The 22,643-nt window shown below is 51.6% G+C and overlaps 1 protein-coding gene across 14 annotated transcripts in view; it reads right to left on the bottom strand.

The window, feature by feature from the left end:
• Positions 1-861: 861 nt before the first annotated feature.
• SRGAP2 (SLIT-ROBO Rho GTPase activating protein 2) overlaps positions 862-22,643 on the bottom strand; it is a 257,191-nt gene continuing 235,409 nt past the window's right edge. For 3 of the 14 annotated variants that reach the window (XM_069545245.1, XM_069545246.1, XM_069545249.1), the window contains 7 exons: positions 17,909-18,133; positions 14,322-14,401; positions 12,141-12,321; positions 10,538-10,684; positions 7,083-7,121; positions 6,550-6,874; positions 862-4,243 (listed from right to left, as the gene is read on the bottom strand). In XM_069545245.1, the coding sequence (XP_069401346.1) occupies positions 3,860-4,243; positions 6,550-6,874; positions 7,083-7,121; positions 10,538-10,684; positions 12,141-12,321; positions 14,322-14,401; positions 17,909-18,133 (1,381 nt within the window). In that variant the 3' untranslated portion in view covers positions 862-3,859. Of the gene's footprint in view, positions 4,244-6,549; positions 6,875-7,082; positions 7,122-9,433; positions 10,439-10,537; positions 11,403-12,140; positions 12,322-14,321; positions 14,402-17,908; positions 18,134-22,643 lie in introns of those variants that run through there. The other 11 variants (XM_069545250.1, XM_069545251.1, XM_069545252.1 and 8 more) reach the window with 7 other exon arrangements.

Raw genomic sequence — 22,643 nt, 5'->3', positions numbered from 1 at the left:
CTGGAGCTTTACAATAAAACGAGGGAGAAGAGATGACTTGTTAGAAGGGTATGAGAAAGCTGAACAAAAAATATACCAGAAATGGCAAACCTGAGAGGGGATGTAACGTGTCCGGTATAGGACACCCGGTGTGAGCCTTCAACACTGGCTATGAGATCTGACCCGCCCCAAGGGGCCTCTAGCATGAGAGTGAGCTACTAAACCTAAGTGTGGGCCCAAGGGGCTCCAGGATGCATTTCAAATGACTACCTTTGAATAACGTCATCCTTGATTTATGATCTGCTAGAGTCAAAATCTAAGGGAGAGAAAGCATTGCCTCCCAACCACCGCCAGCAGCACAAACACGTGCGTCAGCCCTTCTTGCAGAGGCAGGGGGCTGCCAAGGGCAGAATGACCCAGGGCTTTGATTATGGAAGAAGTAAAACCTTCAGTCAACCCCGGTTGTGGCTGGTAAAGCTTCCAAGCAACTTTGCAGGCTCCACTCCTGCAAGTGGGGAAATCTGACTAGAGAAAGCAATGAGAACAGTCCTCACTGAAAACAGCGGAGGTGGATTCTGTGAAGGAAATGGTTCTCATGGCAACAGACTGCCCAATGGAGAGGCTGGAAGACTTGCTACACAGTCTCTTAGCTTCCATGCATGGGCTAGATGAAAATGCTGGGGGGAAAATCCACACTCCAGATGCACCTCTGCCATGTCTTGCTGGGGAAGGGAGGAGATGGTTGGCTCCTGAGGTCAGCCCATCTCTCCTGTTGCCAGGCAGGGCTCTGTTAACTACAGACGAATCAGAATCCCTCCCGGACAGCGGGACTCCTGGATTGGAGATGTCAAGGAGTGGAGAAGGGATAGAAACTGCAGCATCGAAACCTAAAAATGTATTTTATTTCGAAGTTGTGCTTTGGATTTTCCCCAATCCAACATCTGTTGAGTGACAGTCTTAGGTTCACACAAAGCATCTCCAAGCATACATACAATATTCCAGTTATCAACACTATTTTAAAGAATATACCATTTTACACAAACGTGACATACAAGTCAGACGTCACAACATTGCAATTCCCTGGAAGATCTAACTTCTCTTCTGAACATGAAGTACATATACACCAGCCCTTCCAGTGGTCTGTTCATCCTGTTGCTGGCGTCATCTCTCCTCATCTCTTTGGGGAGAAACCAGGGCGCCCTGAGGAGGTTGGCTGAGACCAGTGTTTCCAGTTTACAGGCTGCGGGCTGCAAACTCCTCTCTTTTCCAAACTGGGATGCTGGTAGCTCCACCCCACCTCTGTGTCCCGAAGACTGACCCATCAGAGTCCACACCAGGAAAAGGATCCAGGCCTCCAGGGGCAGAGTGGGGCTCTTTGAAGCATCATGCTGGTTTAGGAAGCTAATCTGAGGAAGACTGGTCTCCCGAGACCCTGGGTGGCCAGCTCTGCTTGGCTTTTCGGTGTAAAAATCACAGTGTGTAACCTCGATTCCAGTTGACTGCAATGAGCTCTGCTGAGAAGGACTCTCCTCCTGGGGTTCCTAGTCCTCGGGGCAGGACCATCTCACCAGTGTCAGGAGCACCAGAGGGGGAAAGACAACTCAGTGCCCAGAGAGGGGGTAGCCGACGAGCACGCACACACCGTCCAGTCCGTGATGCAGACCAGCAGATGGACCCTGACTGCGGGGATGGTGGACTCACGTCAGGTGCAGGGCTGAAAGAGACCTAAGGCAGGAGCAACAGAACAGGTCCAAGGTGTTGTCATTAAGGAAGTTTTGCCTTTTCTTTCTTAAGAGAAGGGCGTGCCAGGAAAAGAGCAAAAGGGCAGGTATGGGCACCAATTTTGGCCAGTCGGATCAGAAGGAATGTCAAGGGAAGGGCGGGGTTTCATTTTCAGCAAGGAGACAGATCCTTGGCTATGAAAGCCCTCTGTTGGCTCAGGGCCTGCGTAAGTTCTGGTGACAGACAAGGACAGGCCACCACACAGAGCAAAGAAGCTGAGGATCCAGAGGACTGTGGGTTGCCTCTCACAGGCCGACACACTCACTGAAAGAGCGCTCCATCTTTCCATCCTGGCCTGTGGGATGATTTTCCTGATGCTGCAGGCTACTTTTCTAACTGGCAACTTTCCATAGAGCTCCTCTCTTCCTTCACGCTGAAGGAGGAAAACCCTACTGCTTTCCATAGAGATGACTACCAGCTTCCAAATGTTAATTTGAAAAGGATCTTTTAGGCCAAAGTTAAGACAATTTAGATTTTCCTATCTGAATGGCAACCCATTATCTTTCCCAAACTGTGAAAAACAAGGCAAAAAGCGCAGTTTTAAACACCAGAAAACAAAGAAGAGGAATGGGTTTCAGCTTTAACTCAAGTAGTTGTCTGAGACCCGTGAGCCTGGGGTGTGCCCATCCCTAGCTCTGGTCTCCCTGGGACAGCATGATGCTGGGAGAGCTGGGGGAGCTGGGACTGTGGGCACCAGATGTGGGGAGTGATTATAGCAGACGAGATTTTGGCTTTTTGGAGGAGAACCATAAAGGCCAAAGGGAGTCCAGAAGAGTCAGCATCCAATTTTTGATTTTCTTAGATTCAGGCCTTGGAAAGACTTTAAAGCCCATGGGGCCAGAGTTCTCTTAGTGTCCTCGTCCAGATAAACAGAGATCAGTTTTAAGGGGCTCTGTGTCTCTTTAATCTAACTAAGGCTCCCTAAGCCCCATTGGTCCCAACTAGGCGGTAAACTTAGCATAAATTTTCATTTGGGAATGATTTTAGGATTAGCAAAGCTGAATTTAATTTTTAATAGGATAATAAATCTTATGTCTTAAGTACCCAAAAAAGTGGGAGGAAGGACCCATTTCTTACCTTTTCCAAACCTGCCACAAATACAATAAAACTGTCTTAAGACTCTTTACCCTAAAAGGAACCAACTATAAAACTGTCTTATACAGGAAAATGTCTTAAATGGAAAATGGTCCATCAGAGACAAAGATAGGACCCCAAGAAATGTCTATACATTCAGAAAAACTTTAGAAGTTCCATAATAAGATTGGGTTGTAGTTCCAGAGAATGGAGGAGAGCAAAAGCAAACACCAATGACCAATTCACACCAATAGAAAAAAGACAGAGAGAAACTGCCAAGCCCAGACAGTTTACAGGATCGAGTCCCATCCTGCTAAATTTCGTATGGTGGAGAGATTGCAAAGGCTAGGTTCTCTGGCCCAAACAGAATGAGATTTGTAACGGAAACAGAGACCCCTGGTGGCTCCTGTGTGAACTGCCACAAAAACTTACAAAGAGGCGGTTTATCTAGGACCAGGGGAGGCTACACATGCCAGAGCCTAGAAAAATCTGCTTGTGTGTGTGTGCGTGCGTGTGTGTGTGTGCTTGTCTGTGTGTGTGTAAAACGGAGCATGGACTGTACATGACCCTCTATAGTGTGTGTGTGTGCGTGTGTGTGTAAAACGGAGCATGGACTGTACATGACCCTCTATAACCAGTACCCAATACAAGACGCCACCGAGAGCCGCTGCGGGCGGCAGCGTCTGGTCAGGCGGCCCGCGCATCCGCGGGGCTTGAGCTGCGAGCCCGGGGCCCGCGCGGCGCCCCGCCGGACTTCACAGTGACTGCCGGCGGACAGGTCCAGCTCCGGCTAACCTAAGGACTGCAGTACTGTAGCTGGCTGGGTCACCACGACTGGGGGCAGCAGGGGGCCGGGGGCAGGGCGATAACGAGGGCTTCATTCTCAAGGTTTTGGGCGACGGGAAGGCAAGAACAACTTAGAACCTAAGTTTCAACTGGAGTCCCCAAGCTAGTTAAATAGGAAGGTTTTTAATAACAGTCAGTCCCTCTAGTCCCCTTGTCTAGGATAATTAAATTACGCCCCTCAGACAGTACAAGACTTGTCAGTGGACTGTGCGGAGGCGGAGGAGTTGACGCCGGGGCTGGGCGCGTTCGTTTTGGGGAAGACGGCGGGCTTGGGCCGCGTGGCCGGAGGCTTGACGGGCGCCGCCACCTTGACAGACTTGACGGGCCGGAAGGCGCAGGCGATGTCCCCCGCCGTGCTGGCGCTGCGCTGGAAGGCGGGCTCGGGGTCCTTGAGGAGCTGGGTGTGCAGGGGGCTGGAGGGCTCCGAAGTGGGGGCCACCACGGGGGAGGTCTTGAGGGGCTCCAAGGTGTCCAGAACCACGTCGGGGGTGTGCTTGACGCTGCTCTGCCGCTCCAGCTCCCGCAGCTCGTTCAGCGCAGAGTTCATGGTCGCCTCAATATCCTGCGGACGGAAGGGAGCGGGTGAGGCTCAGGGGGAGAGAAGCCCCCCGCCAAGGTCCTGTTCCAACAACGGGGGCCGAATCGTGGAGAAATCACCTGCAAGGAGCTGTCCGGATGATTTTATCCGGCCCAAACCCCTTACCATGTGGGTGTTCAGATGGGAGGGAAGGACCTTCATTCTCATGTTTTTCTCCCCTCTAGACAGAGTGGTTGAGATCCTTTTTAAATACAGCCCTCAGGTTTTACACACATGCACTGATGTATCTCTGGATGTTTTTTGGCTTTTGTTTGTTCGCTAAGTCATATCTGACTCTTTTGCAACTTTTGCAACCCCATGGACCAGAGCCCAGCAGGCCCCTCTGTCCCTGGAATTTCCCAGGCAAGAATACTGGAGTGGGCTCCCATTTCTTTCTCCAGGGGATCTTCCTGACCCAAGGATGGAACCCATGCCTCCTGCTTGGCAGGCAGATTCTGTGCTATTGAGCCACCTGGATGAGATGACATGTAATCCAGCAGGGAGAGGAAAGGTGGATGAATTAGGAGTGGCCACGAGTTTGGTCCTGAGTACATGAGATTCACTATCCAGGGGGCGCATATTCTACTCGTGCTTGAAACTGTACATAATAAGGATTAAAAAAAAGGGGGTAGAGATGAAGTATGATCTTTGTTATCTTGGACTTTAAAGGCCAAAGGTTATGAGGGTTAGTCCTTCCTCCTCAAGGGCTGAGGGACGGTTCAAGAGCCCTGGCCCCGAGGATTCATCAGGACACTCCCCCACCCCCACCCTGGCCCACCCAACCTCATGAGAGTGTCCATCTTGATGAAGCCATTTCCTTCCACCCATCATCATGGGACCAAGGAGTGACCAGGAGGGGGAGCCAGAGCCCGCACAGGCCAATCTCCATCAGGTCACTACTCCAGATAGGAAACAGCAGCCCTAGCTCAGGGGCTCAAGGCAGAACCAAAGACCCTTTGTATGCAGCCAGCTGCCTCCCAGGAAGACCTCTCAGCTCTCTCCGCTCCTCTCCACACACTCTGTCTGGCACCCCCAAACAACCACACGACTCCTCCCTTGGGATTAAAGTCACATGCAAAAGTTTTAAGCAAAGACCTATAGGGTGATCCATGCTTTCTGTTGACTGTGGTTCAATTTCACTCATTCCTCCGATGCTCTCAAACCTTAAAATTGTTCAGAAAGAACTCTGTCTCCCTCCTTGGTCCTGTTCTGCAGCTAGAGTTATCTAGGTAGCTATCCCGGATATGTAGCTATTCTGACATTCCTAACACCTGGCCAAAGAGGGAGCTGGGAGGATTCCTGGAGTGCAAGGCAGAGTGCAGCCAAGAGCTTAAGGGGGGACACGGAAACAAGGCTAGCCAAGCAAGACATCTCAGACCTGTAGCTTAATACTGTGCTTGCTAGGCATACCCTCCCTAAGCAGAGCACCACAATTAAGCCAATAGAGACCACGCCCGGTCTCTATTGCCCCCTGGAAGTTGGGGTGAGGGGACTCTCAACTCGGTTGAGACAAAAAAGGCCAGCAGTGAGCCCTTAGTTCCTACCTGGTCTAATGAAAGTTATAGAGTTGGGAGAGGCGTCTGAGTGAACTGCTTGGAGTGGCCCCGAGAGTCGGATTTTTAGAGGTGGGGCTGGATCTCTAATAATTTCATGGAAAACAGAGATTTGTCAGTGTGATGCATACACGGACGGAAGACCCTGTAACCAGGGGGCTCATCTCCACTGTCTCCGGAAGCCTGGGCTGGAAACCTTTCTGGTACCCAAGTTCCCGGTGGCAGAGTAATCTGGGTCCTTCACAACCAGGAGCAGATTGTTGATTGGTCATTGGTCTATCACTAGGAACAAGGGACTAGCCTCAGGGATGATGAGGATGGCACACTAATATGGAAAGGTGGCCAGAACCACCTCTGAGTCTCACCACTCGGGCAATTTCACCAAAATCTACCAGGGTCTCAAGACTCAAAACTTGGGCTGAATGGGCTCCATCAGAAATTCTCCATCTGTAACTACTAGCTTTAAAAATTACAACAAGCTTGCAAATAGCCCATGTATGAGCAAGAACCACGCATTCTTTTATTCTGTCTTTGAGTTCTTTCTGGGGAGAGAGGGGTCGACGGATTTCTTGAAAAGTCCTGTTATCAGGTCTGGGTGTCCCACAGAGCCTGAACTCAGAGTATAATGTGCAGGGCACATTTCTGTCTCAAGTCTCGCCGTCATGAGCGTGGACGACACTAAGCAGCAGTGGGGAGAGTAGACGCATGATACCCATTTGCCCAAGAGCCCCCAGTTACCTGTGCAATGACCTCAGGGTCCATGGGCCGGTGGTTATTGAAGCTTTTTGACCTTCCTGCTGTCACCGTCTTCCGGATCTGTGGACTGTCCAGCCGATTCTTTAGCGACGAGTGGCGGCTGATGGAGTTGAGGCTTCCATGCCCACTGATGGAACACTTATCCGGCCCTTCCTTGGGGAGGCTCTGGCTCAGGATGGGCTGGGAAGATGGGCGGCAGCTAGCCCCCACCCCCGGGGAGGCGGAATCAGTCAGGGAACTGCTCAGCCCATGGCCATCGCTCCGAAATGTTTTCCGGATGCTCCCAGATTCTGGCCGCTTCCTTTGCCTTCAATGACAGATAGAGAGGGCAGTGTCATCAGGGAGCCCTGGCTCCGAGGAAGCTAGGATGAGCGAGACAGAGGCAGGCGTGGGACCCAGAGACTCCAGGGAGGAGAGGACACAAAGCGCGCCTCTCTCGTTTCACCTTCCCTGGCTTTCTCTGGGTCCGTCCCCCTGCCACCCCTGGCCTGGGCAAAGGAGAAACGGATACTTACTTGGTGCTCATGGGCTTTGAGTTCTTGAGATGTAAGGTGCTGTCAGAAGAAACGTCTGATTAAGTGAAAGTTTCTAATGGGGGGCAGACTTATGAAAAGGCACCCTCTGTTAACTGCTCTGAGTGGAAACCAGGCCCCAGATAGGGAAAAAAGTCTCACCATTACCAAGGAGATAGGAAACTGATGGTAAAGTTGACTTTCCCAAATTTTAGCATGTTTCTTAGTCCACTGAGGAGACTGTATAATTATTTTGGGCTTTGGCAAGAGGCTGCTGTTGCTTACTCTGTAGATATGGAATGGAGTATTTTTCAAGAGGCGGCAATACTACAGAGCTCGGGCCACATTTGTGCATTTTCTAGGAGGGAAATACATCTATATGACCCTAAGTCACCCAGCACTAGGCTGAACCCAGGCTCTGAGTCAATTTGTTTCAGCCCACTAACACTCTCAGATGAAATGGTTTGGTAGAATCCTACTCATACGGGTGTTGCCTACTGCTGAGTAAGTTCATTATCTCTTGGAATCAGATTTAAAGAGGCTAAAGCAAGAGGCTATGCGACTTTCGGTTTGGGATGGCCACTGGGCAGCTCTGATCTTGAATCTACTGAGGGCCGCTGAGGCTGAGGTGGGAGTTGGGGATGGAAGAAGGGAAGGACCAGCATGGCAGGCCCTGAAGATCAGGAGCTAGTCCTTGGGGCAGGACCAGGATTCTAGCCAGTCCTGTCCTGTTCACCAGTGGGGGGGGGGGGGGTCTTCCTTGTCATAAACCCCTGGGCCTGGCTGGGATCCGGCACATTGTAGCCACTCATGAAGCTGCCTGCCTCAGTAGCTTTAGCCTTGGGGGTCAGCCACTCGAGTGTACAAAGGATGTCCTCAGAGTCTTATAAGGTCCAGGTGAAATGACTTTTCTTCCTCTGCCAAGTCTTCTCTGGCACCCACCCCCATTGATAGGCAGACTTGATCCCCCTCAATTCTGTTCCTTCAGGGCATCTATGGAACCACTTTTTAGTTACCTGTCTGTATGGTGTTCACCTTGCGAGATGGAGAGCTCCGAGGGCAGAAAGAGAGAAAAAGTTTGAAAGTGAAGTCACTTAGTCGTGTCTGACTCTTTGCCACCCCATGGACTGTAGCCTACCACACTCCTCCGTCCATGGGATTTTCCAGGCAAAAGTACGGGAGTGGGTTGCCATTTCCTTCTTCAGAGGATATTCCCAACCCAGGGATCGAACCTGGGTCTCCCGCATTGTAGGCAGACGCTTTACCATCTGAGCGAGGGCAGGGAACATCTTACTCCTCTCTGAATGACTTGGCACAGCAGCAGGTACTCGATAAATGTGTGGAGTTGAAATGAAAGGCCACACCTGAATAACTCTTTGCTGATTTCCTCTTCCCACTTGAGGAGGGCTGACTCACAAGGCCAAAACTGCTGAGGAGGCAGACATAGGGAGCGGCTGGTGTGGGCCAGGCCCCCAGGATGTAAAGGGAGGGAGACAGCGTTCCTGGTTTCAAGGGATCTGAGTCCTGAGATTGCTTTGGGAATACAGAATAAGGGTACCTAACTCAGCCCTGAGGAATTCAGGGGTGTCAGAAAGGCTTCCCCAAAGAGCTCAATCATCAGACTGAGTCCTGAAGAGGGAGAAGAATCGACCAGGTGAGGAGACAGCAGACGTGAAGGCCCAGGGGTGAGAGAGAACCCAGGGCAGTCAGGAGAGAAGGAGCTTGGGGGGGAGCTGAGTGGGGGGGAGCTGAGTGGGGCAGGAGGCACAGCTGAATCAGTCCGCAGGGCAAGGTGTGCCGGGGAACCGCTGCTTACCCCCGACCAGTGGGTAGTCTGGGCAGACCGAGTCCTCCAAGAGCCCATCCTGATAGCCCAACCAAGGAGTTCACAGGAGCTCTACCAGACTGTTGACTATTCTGTCGACTATTCTGGCTAGTACGCTCTACAATTCCTTTGTACAAATGGCAACAAATATATGACAGCTTAAAAATATGTACCCAACTAATTAGCTAACTCTCCCTCCACCGATCTTGCCTGGGTTTCTGGGTTAATTATAAGCTTACAGCCTTATGATTATAGGCTTATAATTAACACAGACTTGTAAATAAGGAAGAAAATGCAGTCAGCCCACAGTTACCATTTTACTAGCTGGCCCTCCCAAAGGGTATGAAGCTGGAGGGAAATGAATAAAATCCTCAGTCTTTTTTACCAGTTTGATTTAAATTAGAACTATACTGGCTAAGTGAGCTGAATCAGCTACTTTACTAAGAAGAGGGTGAAAGAGCCACGTGCCCCAAACACTCCCCCTGCTACCGTCTGGTTGGAATAAAGCCAAGAGATCTGGGCGACCTGGTGCAGTTTAAAAACAACAAGCATCTTTTATTCTCCTTCCAGTTTCAGTATCCAGAGGCTACGGTTAACAGGTTTTCAATGTGCAAATCATTTCATTCCTCCAAAGCCAGAGGGGAATAAAAGCTGTACATCATCTCCAATCCATATTCATCGGGAGCGCCCTGGGGCTTGTCATCCTGCTGGCACTGGGCCAGGTTTCAGGGTCTGGCGGAAAGAGGTCTGTAGGCTTTGGGACTTGGTGTCTGGCCCCTTGAGATGAGATTAGTTCTCCAATAACCTGAATGTCTCTAGGGGAGGCAGCAGCACACGGGCGTGGAATCCCTCTAGATGGCCAGATCGGGCGTGAGTGGAGTGAAAACCCCAGGATGTTGCTAACAGCCACAGTGAAAGCCGGGGGCCAGAGTTACGAGCCTGCTGGACGGAGTGGGCATCTGCACAAGGCTAGGAGGGCAGGATCGCACACTGGCTAAAGCGGTAGGGGAAAACGGCAAATTGTTTCTTCTGGTGTGAAAGGGCATGAGGAAAGGGAGCTGGGCTTAGACAGTGAATGAAGATCCCAGGACGGAGCTTTCCGAGGGCGGTGGGGAGTGGTCTCCTTTCCTCCAGGGGAGTGAACGCAGGATGAGGGAGAAACAGACACACGGTAAAATAAGCCACTGGGGGTAACGTGAACCTGGCTGAAGACACATGAGACTTTGGATTTTTGAACAGACAGGGCCAAGGAAGACGTCAGACTATTATTTGAGTCAAAACTGAAAACGAGAAGGCACCTCTGAGAAACAGCACAAAACTAAGCTGCGTGAAGTGACTGCAGCTCTGGCCAGAGTTTTAGCAGTCAGACGGCCAGGAAGGTCTGAGCCGCTTCGGGGACAGTAGGGTGCACCCGGTCCTCAGGGTGACGGCCGCACGCTGGGCCTGCGGACGGGGTCTGCGGACGTCTCCTCGGCCCTGTCTGCCGTGCAGCAGCCGCGGGCACATGCAAGCGGTCAGGTGGGCAGCGGGGGCCCTACGCACAGCACAGGCATGGAGGGGGCGGTTAGGCCAGAGGGTGAGGCTGGGTGTCGCAAGTCATTCAGGGGAGCAGAAGATGAAAAGCAGAGCTTACTTGTTGATGTTTGCAAGATAAATATCGGCTACATGACCCCCACTGGGACAGCTGGCCCCCGCTCTGGCCGTCACCTTTTCTTCAGGTGGCTCAGAAATGACCTCAATCTCAGACTTGGGGCTGGACCTCTCCACGACACCGTCCTCGCTGGGGCAGGAGGGGCAGGCAGGCAGGGAGGAGGGGAAAACAACAACAACACAAAAAGCAGTGTTAAATCGGCAAGATGGCCCCCCCAACACACACGCGACCCCGCAACGGCTCTGAGGCAGCAGCGACGCCTGGCTGGGCTCGGGGAGCGGAGGCAAAGGGGAGCTACGGGCCTCTGGAGGGTCGCTTAAATACAAATAAATAATCCTGCCGAGTCCTGTGGGGTCCTCAGCTCCTCCGGAAAGCTTGGCTAGGGGACACCTGGATTCGCGGCATCTGCCTTCTACCCCTCGCTGCTCTCCTGGGGCCGCGGTGCTGGGGCCACCTCCTGCAGGTTGCGGTTTGTGTGCTCAGGTCCCGAGCAGCGCTGGGGAGGGACAGTCAGCTCTGCCGCGGCTCTGGAGGTGCCGGCGTTGAGGCAGGACCCCGCCACACTCTGTCGTAGCGCGTCCAGCCCCGCCTAGAGCGTCCAAGCCGGTCCCACTTCTCGCCACTGCTCTCCCGGCCCCTCTGGCTACTGATGACAAAGAAAGCCCCTTCTCCCCCACAATTCATCTTCTCTCGGTCCTGCGGTGAAGTCATAATGCTAAATTTGGGAGGGTCCTGTCTGCGCACAGATGGCCACCAGGTGTGCGATGTTATCAACAGGGAGAGGACTTCCCCGCAGAGCGAGCCGGGGAGAGGCTTGGGAGGGCGCAGACTCATTCAGGATATCAACCTTTAAAAAATAATATTAAGGGGAGGACTAAAAACACTGACAGCATCGCAGCTAAGGGGAGTTGGGGGCAGAGGCGGGGCGCTGGGCAGGGGGCAGGTCTGGGGGGCCACGGGGAAAAGCCTTCCTGATGGGGAGACACGGCTTCAGAGAGCGGGACTCCACAGACAGCCCACGCAAGGAAGTCTGTCTGCGATCGGCCCACGGCCCTCGGCTCCCCGGCATTCCTCCCCATCCTCTCCCCCGTCTTTCCCCACGTCAACCTCATTAAATGAACTGGGTTATTTCTACAAAGCTGCTTAGGCTACATTTCTACTAGAAAATAGGCTCAACATTTTCATTTACAAGTGGACAAGTGCCATCAGTGACCCAACAGGTTGGGGTGAACACGATTGTTTTTAAAATAGGAAAGAGAAATCAAAACGTTTTCCCAACCTGATCGTTCCAGAAAGGAACTGTAAGTGGTCAGATAATTAGCCCTACTCATCACTCATCAGGTATAACTGTGGATGAGCGTGGGCTGGGGGAGGTGGAGGTGTGGCTGGCGGAGGGGTGGGGTGGAGAGACTGAAGACAATTCTCCACCTCTGGCTCTGGGCACCTTCCCAAGGAAGAGCAGCACTTGCAGACTGCGCTGGGGCCCCTAGGGGCTGGCCTCCCTCATCCTCCTGGGCTTCAGAAGTAAGGACTCACTCCCACAGGGCGGCCAGGGGCCCCTAGGGGTGCAGGGCACCCTACGTACGTGTCTTGGACCACGATGTACTGATGGGGGATGAGACCGTCGATGCCGTTGTGCCGGCCTTCCCACCAGTCATCAGAAGCCCGCTGGTAAAGCAGCAAAGATGCCCCCTTCTTGAAGGACAGCTCTCGGGCCGTGCGGCCCACGTAGTCAAACTTGGCAATGGCCTCGATGGGCTCACACTCTGAGAGGGGTGGAGAGAAGGAAACACAGGCTGCTGGGACTCACACTCGGCAACTGGGTGGAAGAGCCCAGTTAGCTGAACTCACAGTGGTGGGAAGATAAGCTGGTGTGAGAATAAGTCACGGATGATATACAATAGCCAGCAATTCCTGAGCAGATGGTGCAAACCCCTGAAAGCACTCACATGCCCTTCCCTGCCCTTGCTCCTGCTGTTCGCTCCACCTGGAATCCCTCTTTCTCTCTCACCTGCCTGATGAAACACACTGAATCACAACTCAAACATCACTTGCTTCCTCGAGTAACTTCCTTTGTGTTTCCATAGTGCTTTATGCCAACCCCTATCATCGAACCTGCCATATTGTAGTTGTAAGCCTTATTTCCTTTTCGGCTGTACAATAACTCCATTAATTTAGAACACTTATTATTGCATTTTAAATAATCTGTTTAGGTTATCCATTCCCCCTACTAGAACATGAACTTTTAGTCTCTATAAAGAGAAAATAACTTACCCAATCAGCTTTCCAAAGAGCAAAATGTGGAAATATATTTTGTGACCAATACATGGAAAAATGCACATGGAAGTGATTTGAAGACTTAACAGAGGTTTACAAAGGCAATGTACTTCTACTTTTGTATAAGCTTCAGCTTCCTCGTCTATAAAACGAGGAAAAGAATAGTGCCTTTTTCATGAAGTCGGCAGTAAGAGTCAATAAATAACCATTTGTAAAAGTGCTCAGAACAGTGAGGGCCCAGAGTAAAGTGCTGCCTGTATCAGTCACTGTTATTACAGTATCATTTTCATGGTCTGCTCTGGGCTGCAGGTAGAGGCTGGAGAGCAAAAAGAGGGATCTCAGAAATCAGGAACTTAGGGTTAAAGTCAGATATTCTGAGTCGTGGAAAGAAATATTGCTCTCAAACAAGACCACACCTAGACAGTCGGGGCTGCTGGAGAATTCGCTACAGCAGGCCTGTCGAAATATCCCAGGCTCAGTTCTGTACAGCCTTGGGTTTGTCTCTAGCAGCTCTATCGATTTCACTAGGGAGCAAGAGATAAGACATATAAAGCCTTTAGCAGTGCCAGGGAACACTAGGCTCTAATCAAATACAAATTTCCCTAGTTCACTGACGCTCCTCCCATTGTGTGGCAAGTTATCATACTGATCCATTTGACCTTAAGAGCCAAATAAGCAATCCTAATTTTTTTTTTCTCCTTTAAAAACTGGCCTAGGATTGCAGAATTCATGGCAAGGCAGGGAGCAGGGAACACTGAAGACTGTGCCATTTCGTTCTCATGCCCAGAAAATTCTGAGGCCCTGTCAGCTGCCGAGACTTCCAGAGCCCAGGCGATCCAGAAATGGAGGTGCAGAACTGTTGGCAAGACAGGGAATGTGCTGGCTGGACAGACCCTAATAAATCATGGGCACCGCCAAGGCCCACGGACGACAGCTGTGCATTCCAGCTCTCGACGCGCACCCGCCAGGCCGCGCAGCGCATGTCTGCGCTTTGGAAAGGGTCAATTTTTCCAGTCGGCAGGCGTGAGAGCATGTGGTTTCTGCATCCTGATTCCCACCCCCCTCTGGCCTGCTTCTGCTGGGTTCTTGGCATCCAGCTTCACTATTCCCCAGGCTCACTGGTTTTCAAACGAGCGCTCCTTCACTTTTGTCTCCAGCTACCTGGCAGGAGTCTGGGCTGTGACAAGGGACCGACAGTATGCGGGTGAGACGGCCAGATGAGACAGGAGCTGGGAGGTGGGCGAGGGGCAGGGAGCTGGGGAGAGCAGGGCAGAGGGCTGAGGTCCAGCCCTGCACCTCTGCTCTAACACAGAGACTACTCGATCTGAGGGGGTGGGCTGTCCCTCCAAGAAATGGAAGGAGTGAGCGTGGGAGCCAGGAGAGCTGGGGGCAGTTCCCAGGAGACTGCAGGGTGGGAGGACAGGATGTGTAGCCGCTCCTTTCTGCTTCACGCCCCAGCAGCCGGGTGACCCCACTCGGGGCCTCGTACCGTCATCGCTGGTGTGGTGCTCTGCGGTCACATCCTGGGTTGAGTCTTCAGCCGAGGTAGTCTCTCCATGAGGGCTGTCACTGCAACAGAAGCAAGAGGGACCAAAATTCTTATCTTCTCTTTCACACAGCTTCCTTGGGCATGGAATCTACCCTACACTCTGATCACACACTACAGGCAGATGCTTATAATGAAACACAAGGCTCTGGGACGTCTCTAGGCTAGCTCCTGCTTCAAAAACTACTGGAGACTACATGGGACTTACAGACATCTTGACACAAAGGGAACCTCATTTCAACTTAGAAATCTTTTCAAAAATATAAAATGACTCAGCTCCTCAAGGATCATTTCTTTAGGTGAATTAGTTCCTGGAGGGAGCAAGGTGGAAGGGAAACACTGGGCTTTAGCATCAGATACAATTGCACCCGAAAATCAGCTGATACTCGGTAGCTGTGTGACCCTGGGCAATTACTTAATTTCTTTAAGCCTCAGCTACTTAATCCATAGATTGGGGATAATGGTCTATGTACTTCTATATTTCCCACAGAGTTGTGCGAGGATTCAGTGAAATAAGAAGGGGTGATTAATAGGCAATGCTTTCTTTCCTTCTTTCTCATTTTGCTTGATGTCTCCGGCTGCTCTGTGGTTTAGTACTGGTGAGAAAGTAGGAGGTGAGTCATAGGAGTGAGTGGGAAACAAAAGCAGGGGAAGAAAGCTGGCTGTGGGCTAGACTCTGCAAAAGGGCGGGCATGTGAGCTGGGTCAAGCTCCTGACAGAATTCATGGAGCCTAAGGTCATCTGGGGCGGAGAATCGAGAATGAGCAGGGAAGTTATTAGGAAAGCTCTTTCTACCCCTGACCTGGACTGAGGAGCACACGGGGGAGCGGCACAAGGACGCTCTCACTTCCCGAGAAGCAGAGAAAAACCTGTTCGTTTCAAATCTTCTTCCTCTGGCAGCACAAAGTGAGTCTTCTCAGGCAGTTCCATGGAGACACCACCATCCCTCAACCCCACATCCTGGCTTCAGTTTTTACCTTTGAGCCTCCGTGAGCATGTGTGCAGGCTAAGTTACAGCCCCTCCCTCTTCGTGAGATGGGGCCCCACCCCATGTGAAGCGAGCCGGTTTATGGACTCTCCAGACCCCAGAGAACACTGTGGGAGGACCGCAGAACTCTCTGGGCTTCTGAGCAGCAGCCGGGACATCCCTGGCTCTCCAGAAGAGAGAGCACTGTGGGAAAACTTCCTGCTTCTCAGAAAACGTGGGTATACTTTCTCACTGTTTGCTGGGCCTAAAGACCCTCCGGAGGAGTTGGGTGACATTTTGGAAACCCTCAGGATTCCTGGGATGCTCAGGGCCACTGACTGCTGGCTTCCTGGCCACTCAGAAGGCTCCGGCCTCTGCATCTGAAGAGCGAGACGTGCCCATGAAGTGAGCTGAGATGGACCCAAGGACCCTGGAGCTGGGCCGGGAGACAGAGCAGCCAGGGAAGGGGGCGCCCTCCTGCCACCCGGCACCATGCTTACCAGCCCTGAAATGGGGGCCTAGCTTTCCGGGACTGCCTGCAGTGTGGCATGCTGGGCTGCTGTTGAAACTGCAGCTGCTGGCAAGGCTGGGGTGTGCGTGGGGCAGGAGAAGCATAGTGTTTAGGGCTAGAAGGGACCGTATAAAGCCTCAGCTTGCCTTTACCTCAGGGCAGTGGTTTTCCAAGTGGGGTCCACAGACCAACAGCACCTGCCTCTTGTGGGCTGGTCAGAAACACAAGGGCTCCAGCTCCACCCAGACGAGTTAATCAGAAACTCTGAGAGTGGGTGAAGCAGTCTGTTTCCCACACACCATCCAGGGCACCCTCAAGATCGAGCTGCTGCCTTAGTGGGTCGCCGCACAAGTGAACTTAGAGGTCTGGGGGAAAGTGGCCAGGAAGACAGTGGCTCCTTCCCAGCGTCATCCACTCTTGACCCTGGGGTGTGTCTGGCCTGCCACCCAGTCTGTGGGCATAACAGCCCCTGATGAATGCTGCGGTTTCCCCAGCGGCTGCCCACAAATGCCGGCCGCATGGCCAAGAGGGCCTGGGAGAAGACCTTGGGCAGACCTGGGAGGCAGGCGCCCTCCTATCTATGCCCGCTGTGCCACCCCTGCCGGGCTGGGGGGGACTGGGGAGCAATGGAGGGCGGGGGGCTCTGTGCCCTGGAAGCAGTCCAGAGCCTGCCGTGGTGTGATATGCGAGCAGGGAGGTGAGGCCAGAATCGGGAGCACCACTCCACAGCGTTTCAACACTCAGGTTAGGGAAACCAACTCTCCAAGTCACATACACAAGGACAGCTGCCCAAAGCCCACCAGTCAGAAGGCTGAGACCTGAACGGCCTCCCCGGTCCCCGCAAAGCTATCTGCAAGTGACCAGAAGCTCCCTCTCAGAGCCGGCGAGCCCAGGTTTCTCCAGCTCAGCTCCAGAGGCCAGGATCTGCAGGACAGTCAAGACTGAGCTCCGGGACAGTGGCAGTGTTATGTTCGCAGACATACGGCTAGTACTCTCCTCACTCCTGGGGCTGGAGGCTCCTTCTGTGAGCGTCAGGGAGAAGCATGGACTGACTGGCCTCTAATGAAGTAAGCCGCCTCCTCTGTCCCCCCCGATCTCAGTCCACAGCAATGGGGCTGGTTGAATTGGTTCCAGATGTTGAATTCAGATGGAATCCGACTGGGGCTGGCCTATGCTTTCAGCCCAGGCTGAAACACTGTTTAGGGGAAGATGCGAGGGGGTGGAGGGGGAGGCGGTGAGGGATACTGGGCAGCTGTCTTCGCGTTTAGTGGGAAAATGACCCTGTAAGTGGCACGTGGGGGGCACTGGGGGGCAGTGGGTGGCACTTGGCACTGAGTGAAGCAGTCAGGGCTAAGACCCCCACTGCTGGGGTGGCCTCTATAGTGCAGTGCCTTAATCTGTAAGATGGAAATGGTGATTCGTTATTTGTCTAATGGAAGGGCCTAGTAAAGATACACCCGAAGGATTCCTTTTATATCTCGGTTTCCAGGCAAACTCACAACAAATCTGCTTTAGGGGGAAACCGGGCCTAACCTGCCGCAAAGGGACCTTACCCCTTTTCTCGTCACAAATGTCTGAGATCATTATTAAATTACCACTGTATGAACTCACAGTCAGCAAAGTAGGTCTCCTATCTGAACTCTGCCCAATCAGAGAGGAATTCCCTGGACGCAGGACTGTTCCTCCCACAACAGCCAGCCTAGAGCAGGAGCTTGAGACTGCTGCTTGATGAGCGGCAGTTCTGTGTACAACTGGATCAAATTTCCTTTCCTGGAGATTATTAATGCTCCTGCTATTGTTATTACATCTTTCAGAATGGTCCCTCGCCACGCAGAACACGTGAAGAAGCGAGGCAGCCTAAAGTGGTACTTGCTCCGCGGTTTGGGTCAAGTGGGGCTTGGCCGACAGCACCCTGGGTCCTGGTGGCGTGGTGCACCGCAGAGGGGGAGGCGGGGAGGAGCGGGGTGCGTCTGTCGGCCTCGCTGGGCCATCTGGTCCCCAGGCCAGTGGGTGCAGGTGACACCGCCCCTCCTCCAGCCCCGAGCCCCCTACCAGTAATCCTCCGTGCTCCCTCCTCTGCTGTAGACAGGGCCCTCCAGCTCCCGGGGGTTGGGGAAGACGTTCTCGTGCTGGATGATGATGGTTTTGATCAGCTCATTCACGTGGGCTTGGCAGGACACCTGGTCGTGGCCCTCAGGCACCGACATCAGCGAGGGCCCGAAGCAGATGGCGAGGTTGTAGGGGTCCATCATGTTCTCCTCGCTGAACTGAGATAAACTGCAGGAGAAGGAGAAGGGCGAGAGCTGGAGCGCACTCGCATGAATGCCCAGGACACAGTCACAGGAGGCGCTGCCGGGGGCAAGAACAGACGTGCCACACACAGCCACCTGCTTTTCTGGCTCTCAGAGCCCTTCTAGAAAGTTAGTGGGGCGGGAAGGGAATGACCAGCAGGACAGGCACTCAGGAGACAAGGAAAGCCCCTCTCTTCAGGTCTCACCCTTCCTCTTTCTCTAGCTCCTAGTTCAAATCCTACTTGTCCCCCAGTTCCTACTCCCACGCGAGACTTTACCCACCAAATCCACCCTGCCTTGAGGACACACTGCTCTTCGGAGTTGGATGTGCTCCCACCGACCAGCTCACTAAGCTGGCCAGAGCAGACGCAGCCCCTTGGGCTGCCCTGGTGAAGACACGGTCAGGCGCTGTGCATCATGTCCCTTCTTAAACAGCAAAACAATCAAATTATTCGGGATACTCCATTCTAAGCTCTAGATTTATTTTAACAAATAGCCAGCCAGTTAGCCCCTGTATTCCATCAAGCCCGTGAACTTCTTTCTGGAACAGCGAATGCAATCGTTTTTCATTCTCAGGATATCCTCCTCTACTGTACATTCAGGATTTATTCAGGAAAAGGTCTGCATGTGGCTTAGCTTCTGTGCAGGCTTCTCCTGGATGCATTACCATTATCGGGTACTGTCTTCTAGGAACTCCCTCTTTTCAACCAGCAGCTGCTCCAGCCACACCTCCAACCCTGGCCAGGGACCCAAGCCCTTCAGTGATGAGTCCCCACTGGTCTCTGTGTGCCCAGACATTGAAGGCTGGGCTACTCTGGATGTACCCCCAACCCCAAGAGTCTGCAAACATGTGAGTTCTGCTCAGGGGCTCTGCCTTCCTCATGGGCATCAGCACCAGCTTCTGGCTGATCTTGAGATGATACCAAAGTCCTGGTGTTGAACCAGAGGCCTGGCAGTCAGCTGTGTTCATCTGAGTAGCTGTTCTTCAGAATTGGGCAGTTTGTTTCTGGTGTATCCAGAATTCAGACTCAAACTACCAAGCTGGTCTCTCTCTAACTTGATGCTTCCCTCCTTCACTGAAGATTCAGACATGGCCCCACCCCCTGAGAGCATCACTGTAGGACCTGGAGGTGGGGATAGCGACAAACAACGGCTGTGGCAGAGGACCACCGCTCTCTAGGACCTGGTCAAAGGCAGGGAGGCCTGGGATGGGTGAGTTGATGGATCTCAGCGTCTGGACTGCATCACAGAAACTTTTAAAAATTTAATTTTGTAACCCTCCCCTGGCTCCTAAGTTAAAAGAGAACAGAGATTCAGAAAAGGCTGGCAGAAGGTTCCAAGTCTACTTCTTGGACAAATAAAAACTTGAGAGACAGGAGACATAATTAGCATGGGAACCTCAGCAGGGATAAGAGGCTTGAGGTGCCTGAGACTAGAATTGTGGCTCATCACAGGCTGACTGGTTCCTTGCCTCACAGAGGGACAAGAAGGGGGAAGGCCCTGCTTCTTTAGTGTGATCTGACAATGTTTTGAAAGAAAAAAATAGTAGTTTCTGAGAAGTCTGGTGGCTAAAGTGAAATAAACGCTAGGACTGAGGGTCCTAGTTTAAGTTCTGTGAGTGATGAGAAGTCTTTTCCCGTCTTCTAAAAAAAACGGTGGCTCATTTCCTAGGTGGCTATGATGACCAGGTCTGGAGTTCAGTTCAGTTGCTCACTCGTGTCCAACTCTTTGCGACCCCATGGACTGCAGCACGCCAGGCTTCCCTGTCCATCACCAACTCCTGGAGCCTACTCAAACTCATGTCTATCAAGTCAGTGATGCCATCCAACCATCTTATCCTCTGTTGTCCCTTTCTCCTCCTGCCTTCAATCTTTACCAGCATCAGGGTCTTTTCCATTGAGTCAGTTCTTCGCATCAGGTGGCCAAAGTATTGGAGTTTCAGGTTCAACATCAGTCCTTCCAATGAATATTCAGGGCTGATTTCTTTTAGGATTGATTGCTTGGATCTCCTTGTAGTCCAAGGGACTCTAAGGGTTGGAGAGGACATGTCTTTGTGGAGTGGGGTCTACTTCTTATGGATTCAGGTCCATTTCCTACTCCCATTAAAATACAGACCAAGATCCTTCTTTCTTTTCCAAGCTACAGTTGGAACAGCTAAGTTTTGGTGGGTAAAGCCACAGTTCTTAAATACTTGAGGAACAGAGGCTTCTTGAAGAATTTGACAAAAACTAAGGATTCTTACCCAGAGAAATTCACACATGAGATACACACAATTTTGTATATAATACAATAGTGCTAGCAATCCTTGAAGACTAGGAAGGTTATACCTAGTATGAGACTTAAAAGACTGGATTTTTATTTTTAAAAGAAATATCTAAAATGGATAATGATGGTAACAGCTCCTTCTTTCTTAAATTTTTTTTTTTTTTTGTATCAGGAAGATCCCCTGGAGTAGGAAACGGCAACCCACTCCAGTATTCTTGCCTGGAGAATCCCATGGACAGAGGAGCCTGGCGGGCTACAGCCCATGGGGTCACAAGAGTTGGACATGACTTAGCGACTAAACCACCATCATCGACTTCTATACATGCCATCTCCTCTAAGAGCTGTACTTACTTTCTTTAGTTTCTATCCATAGCAGGAGTGAACTCTCCTTATCGATTTAAGCTCATCTTCTTTTGAGCACCTTCAAAAGGTCCACTGTAGTGATTAGGAACAGAAGCTTTTTGGGGGCAATGAGAAAATCAGGACTGGTGTGGGAAGCTTGTTTTTTATCATGCACTTCTCTGGACTTTTTACCTTTAAATGATGCAAATTTGTCTCTCTGATTACATTTATAAAGAAACACAAAACATCCCAGAACTTTAGAATCAAGCACATCTGGTTTTGAGTACTAGCTCCATTGCTTACCATAGTTTTTTCCTAGTTCCCTAATCTTTTCATCATAAACTGGGGCAATTACGTGCTTCCATGATGGGCTGTTGTGAAGATTAAATGAAGTAATATGTGTAAAGCACTTAGCACTGTGCCTGGCACACAGGAGGTGTTTAGGAAATATTTTCTGTGATTTTCAAGCCCAGTTTGCTTGTTGACATAGGATCTGCAATTCCAGTCAGGGAAGGGAGAGTGAGGCTGCTAAAGTTTGGCAGTAACTGATTTACAGGAGTCCACTGTCTTCTTCTCCTGACAGGCATTATCTAACAAGCTGGGGGCTCTGCATCCTCAAACTGAAACCTTAAATCCTCAGGGAGAGCAAGAAGCTTTGAACAGACTGTTTTAAACATATGAAATTTCACTTAAAAACCTTAAACTTCACAGGCCCTGGGGTTTGATTTCGCAACAACCAACAGACTCTGGGTAAGATATTATGCATCAGGATGGATTTCAGGTTTTGAAAGGGATGAAGAGAAACTGTATTCACCACAGCCCCAGGCAAAACGTGGGGCTAAGAATCCATAAACCTGTGATTTAACAGACTTCCCCAACAGGCTCCTTAAGCGATGAGAAGGGGAAGGGAATCGTGGCTGACTCTTTCTGAAGGCCCTGCAAAGGCGTTCCTTCGCTGCCCTCGCCTGTAAGGCCACCTGTCCCAGCTTCCATGCTCCCTTGTCTGGTAACTGGCCTGCCTTTCTCCCTATGCAGTGAATCCCATCCTCTTTCCCCTCCTTAAGAATATCACTCCAGCAATTCCCTTGCTCTCTCCTCCACATCAGTTCTTCCCTATGGGGCCCGTCCCCACTAGCATACAAACGTGCATCTTAAAAATAAAATTCTCTCTTAACCCTTATGCATACCGAATTATTGTCCGGTTCTCTTTCCTCTATCATACAATTATTTGAGAGTTGTCTGTATGTGTTGACTCTGCTGTTTCTTTGCCCCTGCTGTTATGGACTGAATCTTGTCCCCTCTCCCCCATCCATTTGTTGAAGCCCTAAGCCCCAGTATGACTGCGTTTAGGGATTGGGGCCTTGAAGGAGACACTATGGGTTAAATGAAGCCATAAGGGTGGGCCCAAACCCTACAGGACTGGCGCCCCTGTGAGAAGAGGAAAAGAGACCCAAGTCCTCTCTCCCAAGTGAGCTCAGAAGAAAGGCCATGTGAGGACATCGCGCTGTGGCCGTGCACACTCCAAGGAGCGTGGCCTCCCCAGAAACCAGCCTTGCTGGCACCTTGACCTTGGATTGCTGGGCTCCAAAACTGTGAGGAGACAAACTTCCGTTGTTCGAGCCTCTCAGCCTGTGGCACTCTGTCGTGGCGGTCCCAGCAGACTCACTCATCTACTCTCCCCCTCCCCCTTTATCGTGGTCAATACACACAACACAAGTGTTCCTACTTTAACCTACTCAAAATTACGTAGCATTTAGCTGAATCCCACCCCACTGCAGGATCCACCACGTTTTATCCATGGTTAGCGTCCCTTCTCACTTGAACTGACACCATCAGAATTTTCCCCTGTCCAGGCAACACACATCCAGGCCACCAGTGACACCCACGCT

Source organism: Ovis canadensis, chromosome 12 (genome assembly GCF_042477335.2).
Source record: "Ovis canadensis isolate MfBH-ARS-UI-01 breed Bighorn chromosome 12, ARS-UI_OviCan_v2, whole genome shotgun sequence".
Lineage (NCBI taxonomy): Eukaryota > Metazoa > Chordata > Mammalia > Artiodactyla > Bovidae > Ovis > Ovis canadensis.
The sequence above is the reverse complement of the archived record's forward strand: the minus strand, read 5'-3'. Positions and strand labels throughout refer to the sequence as shown.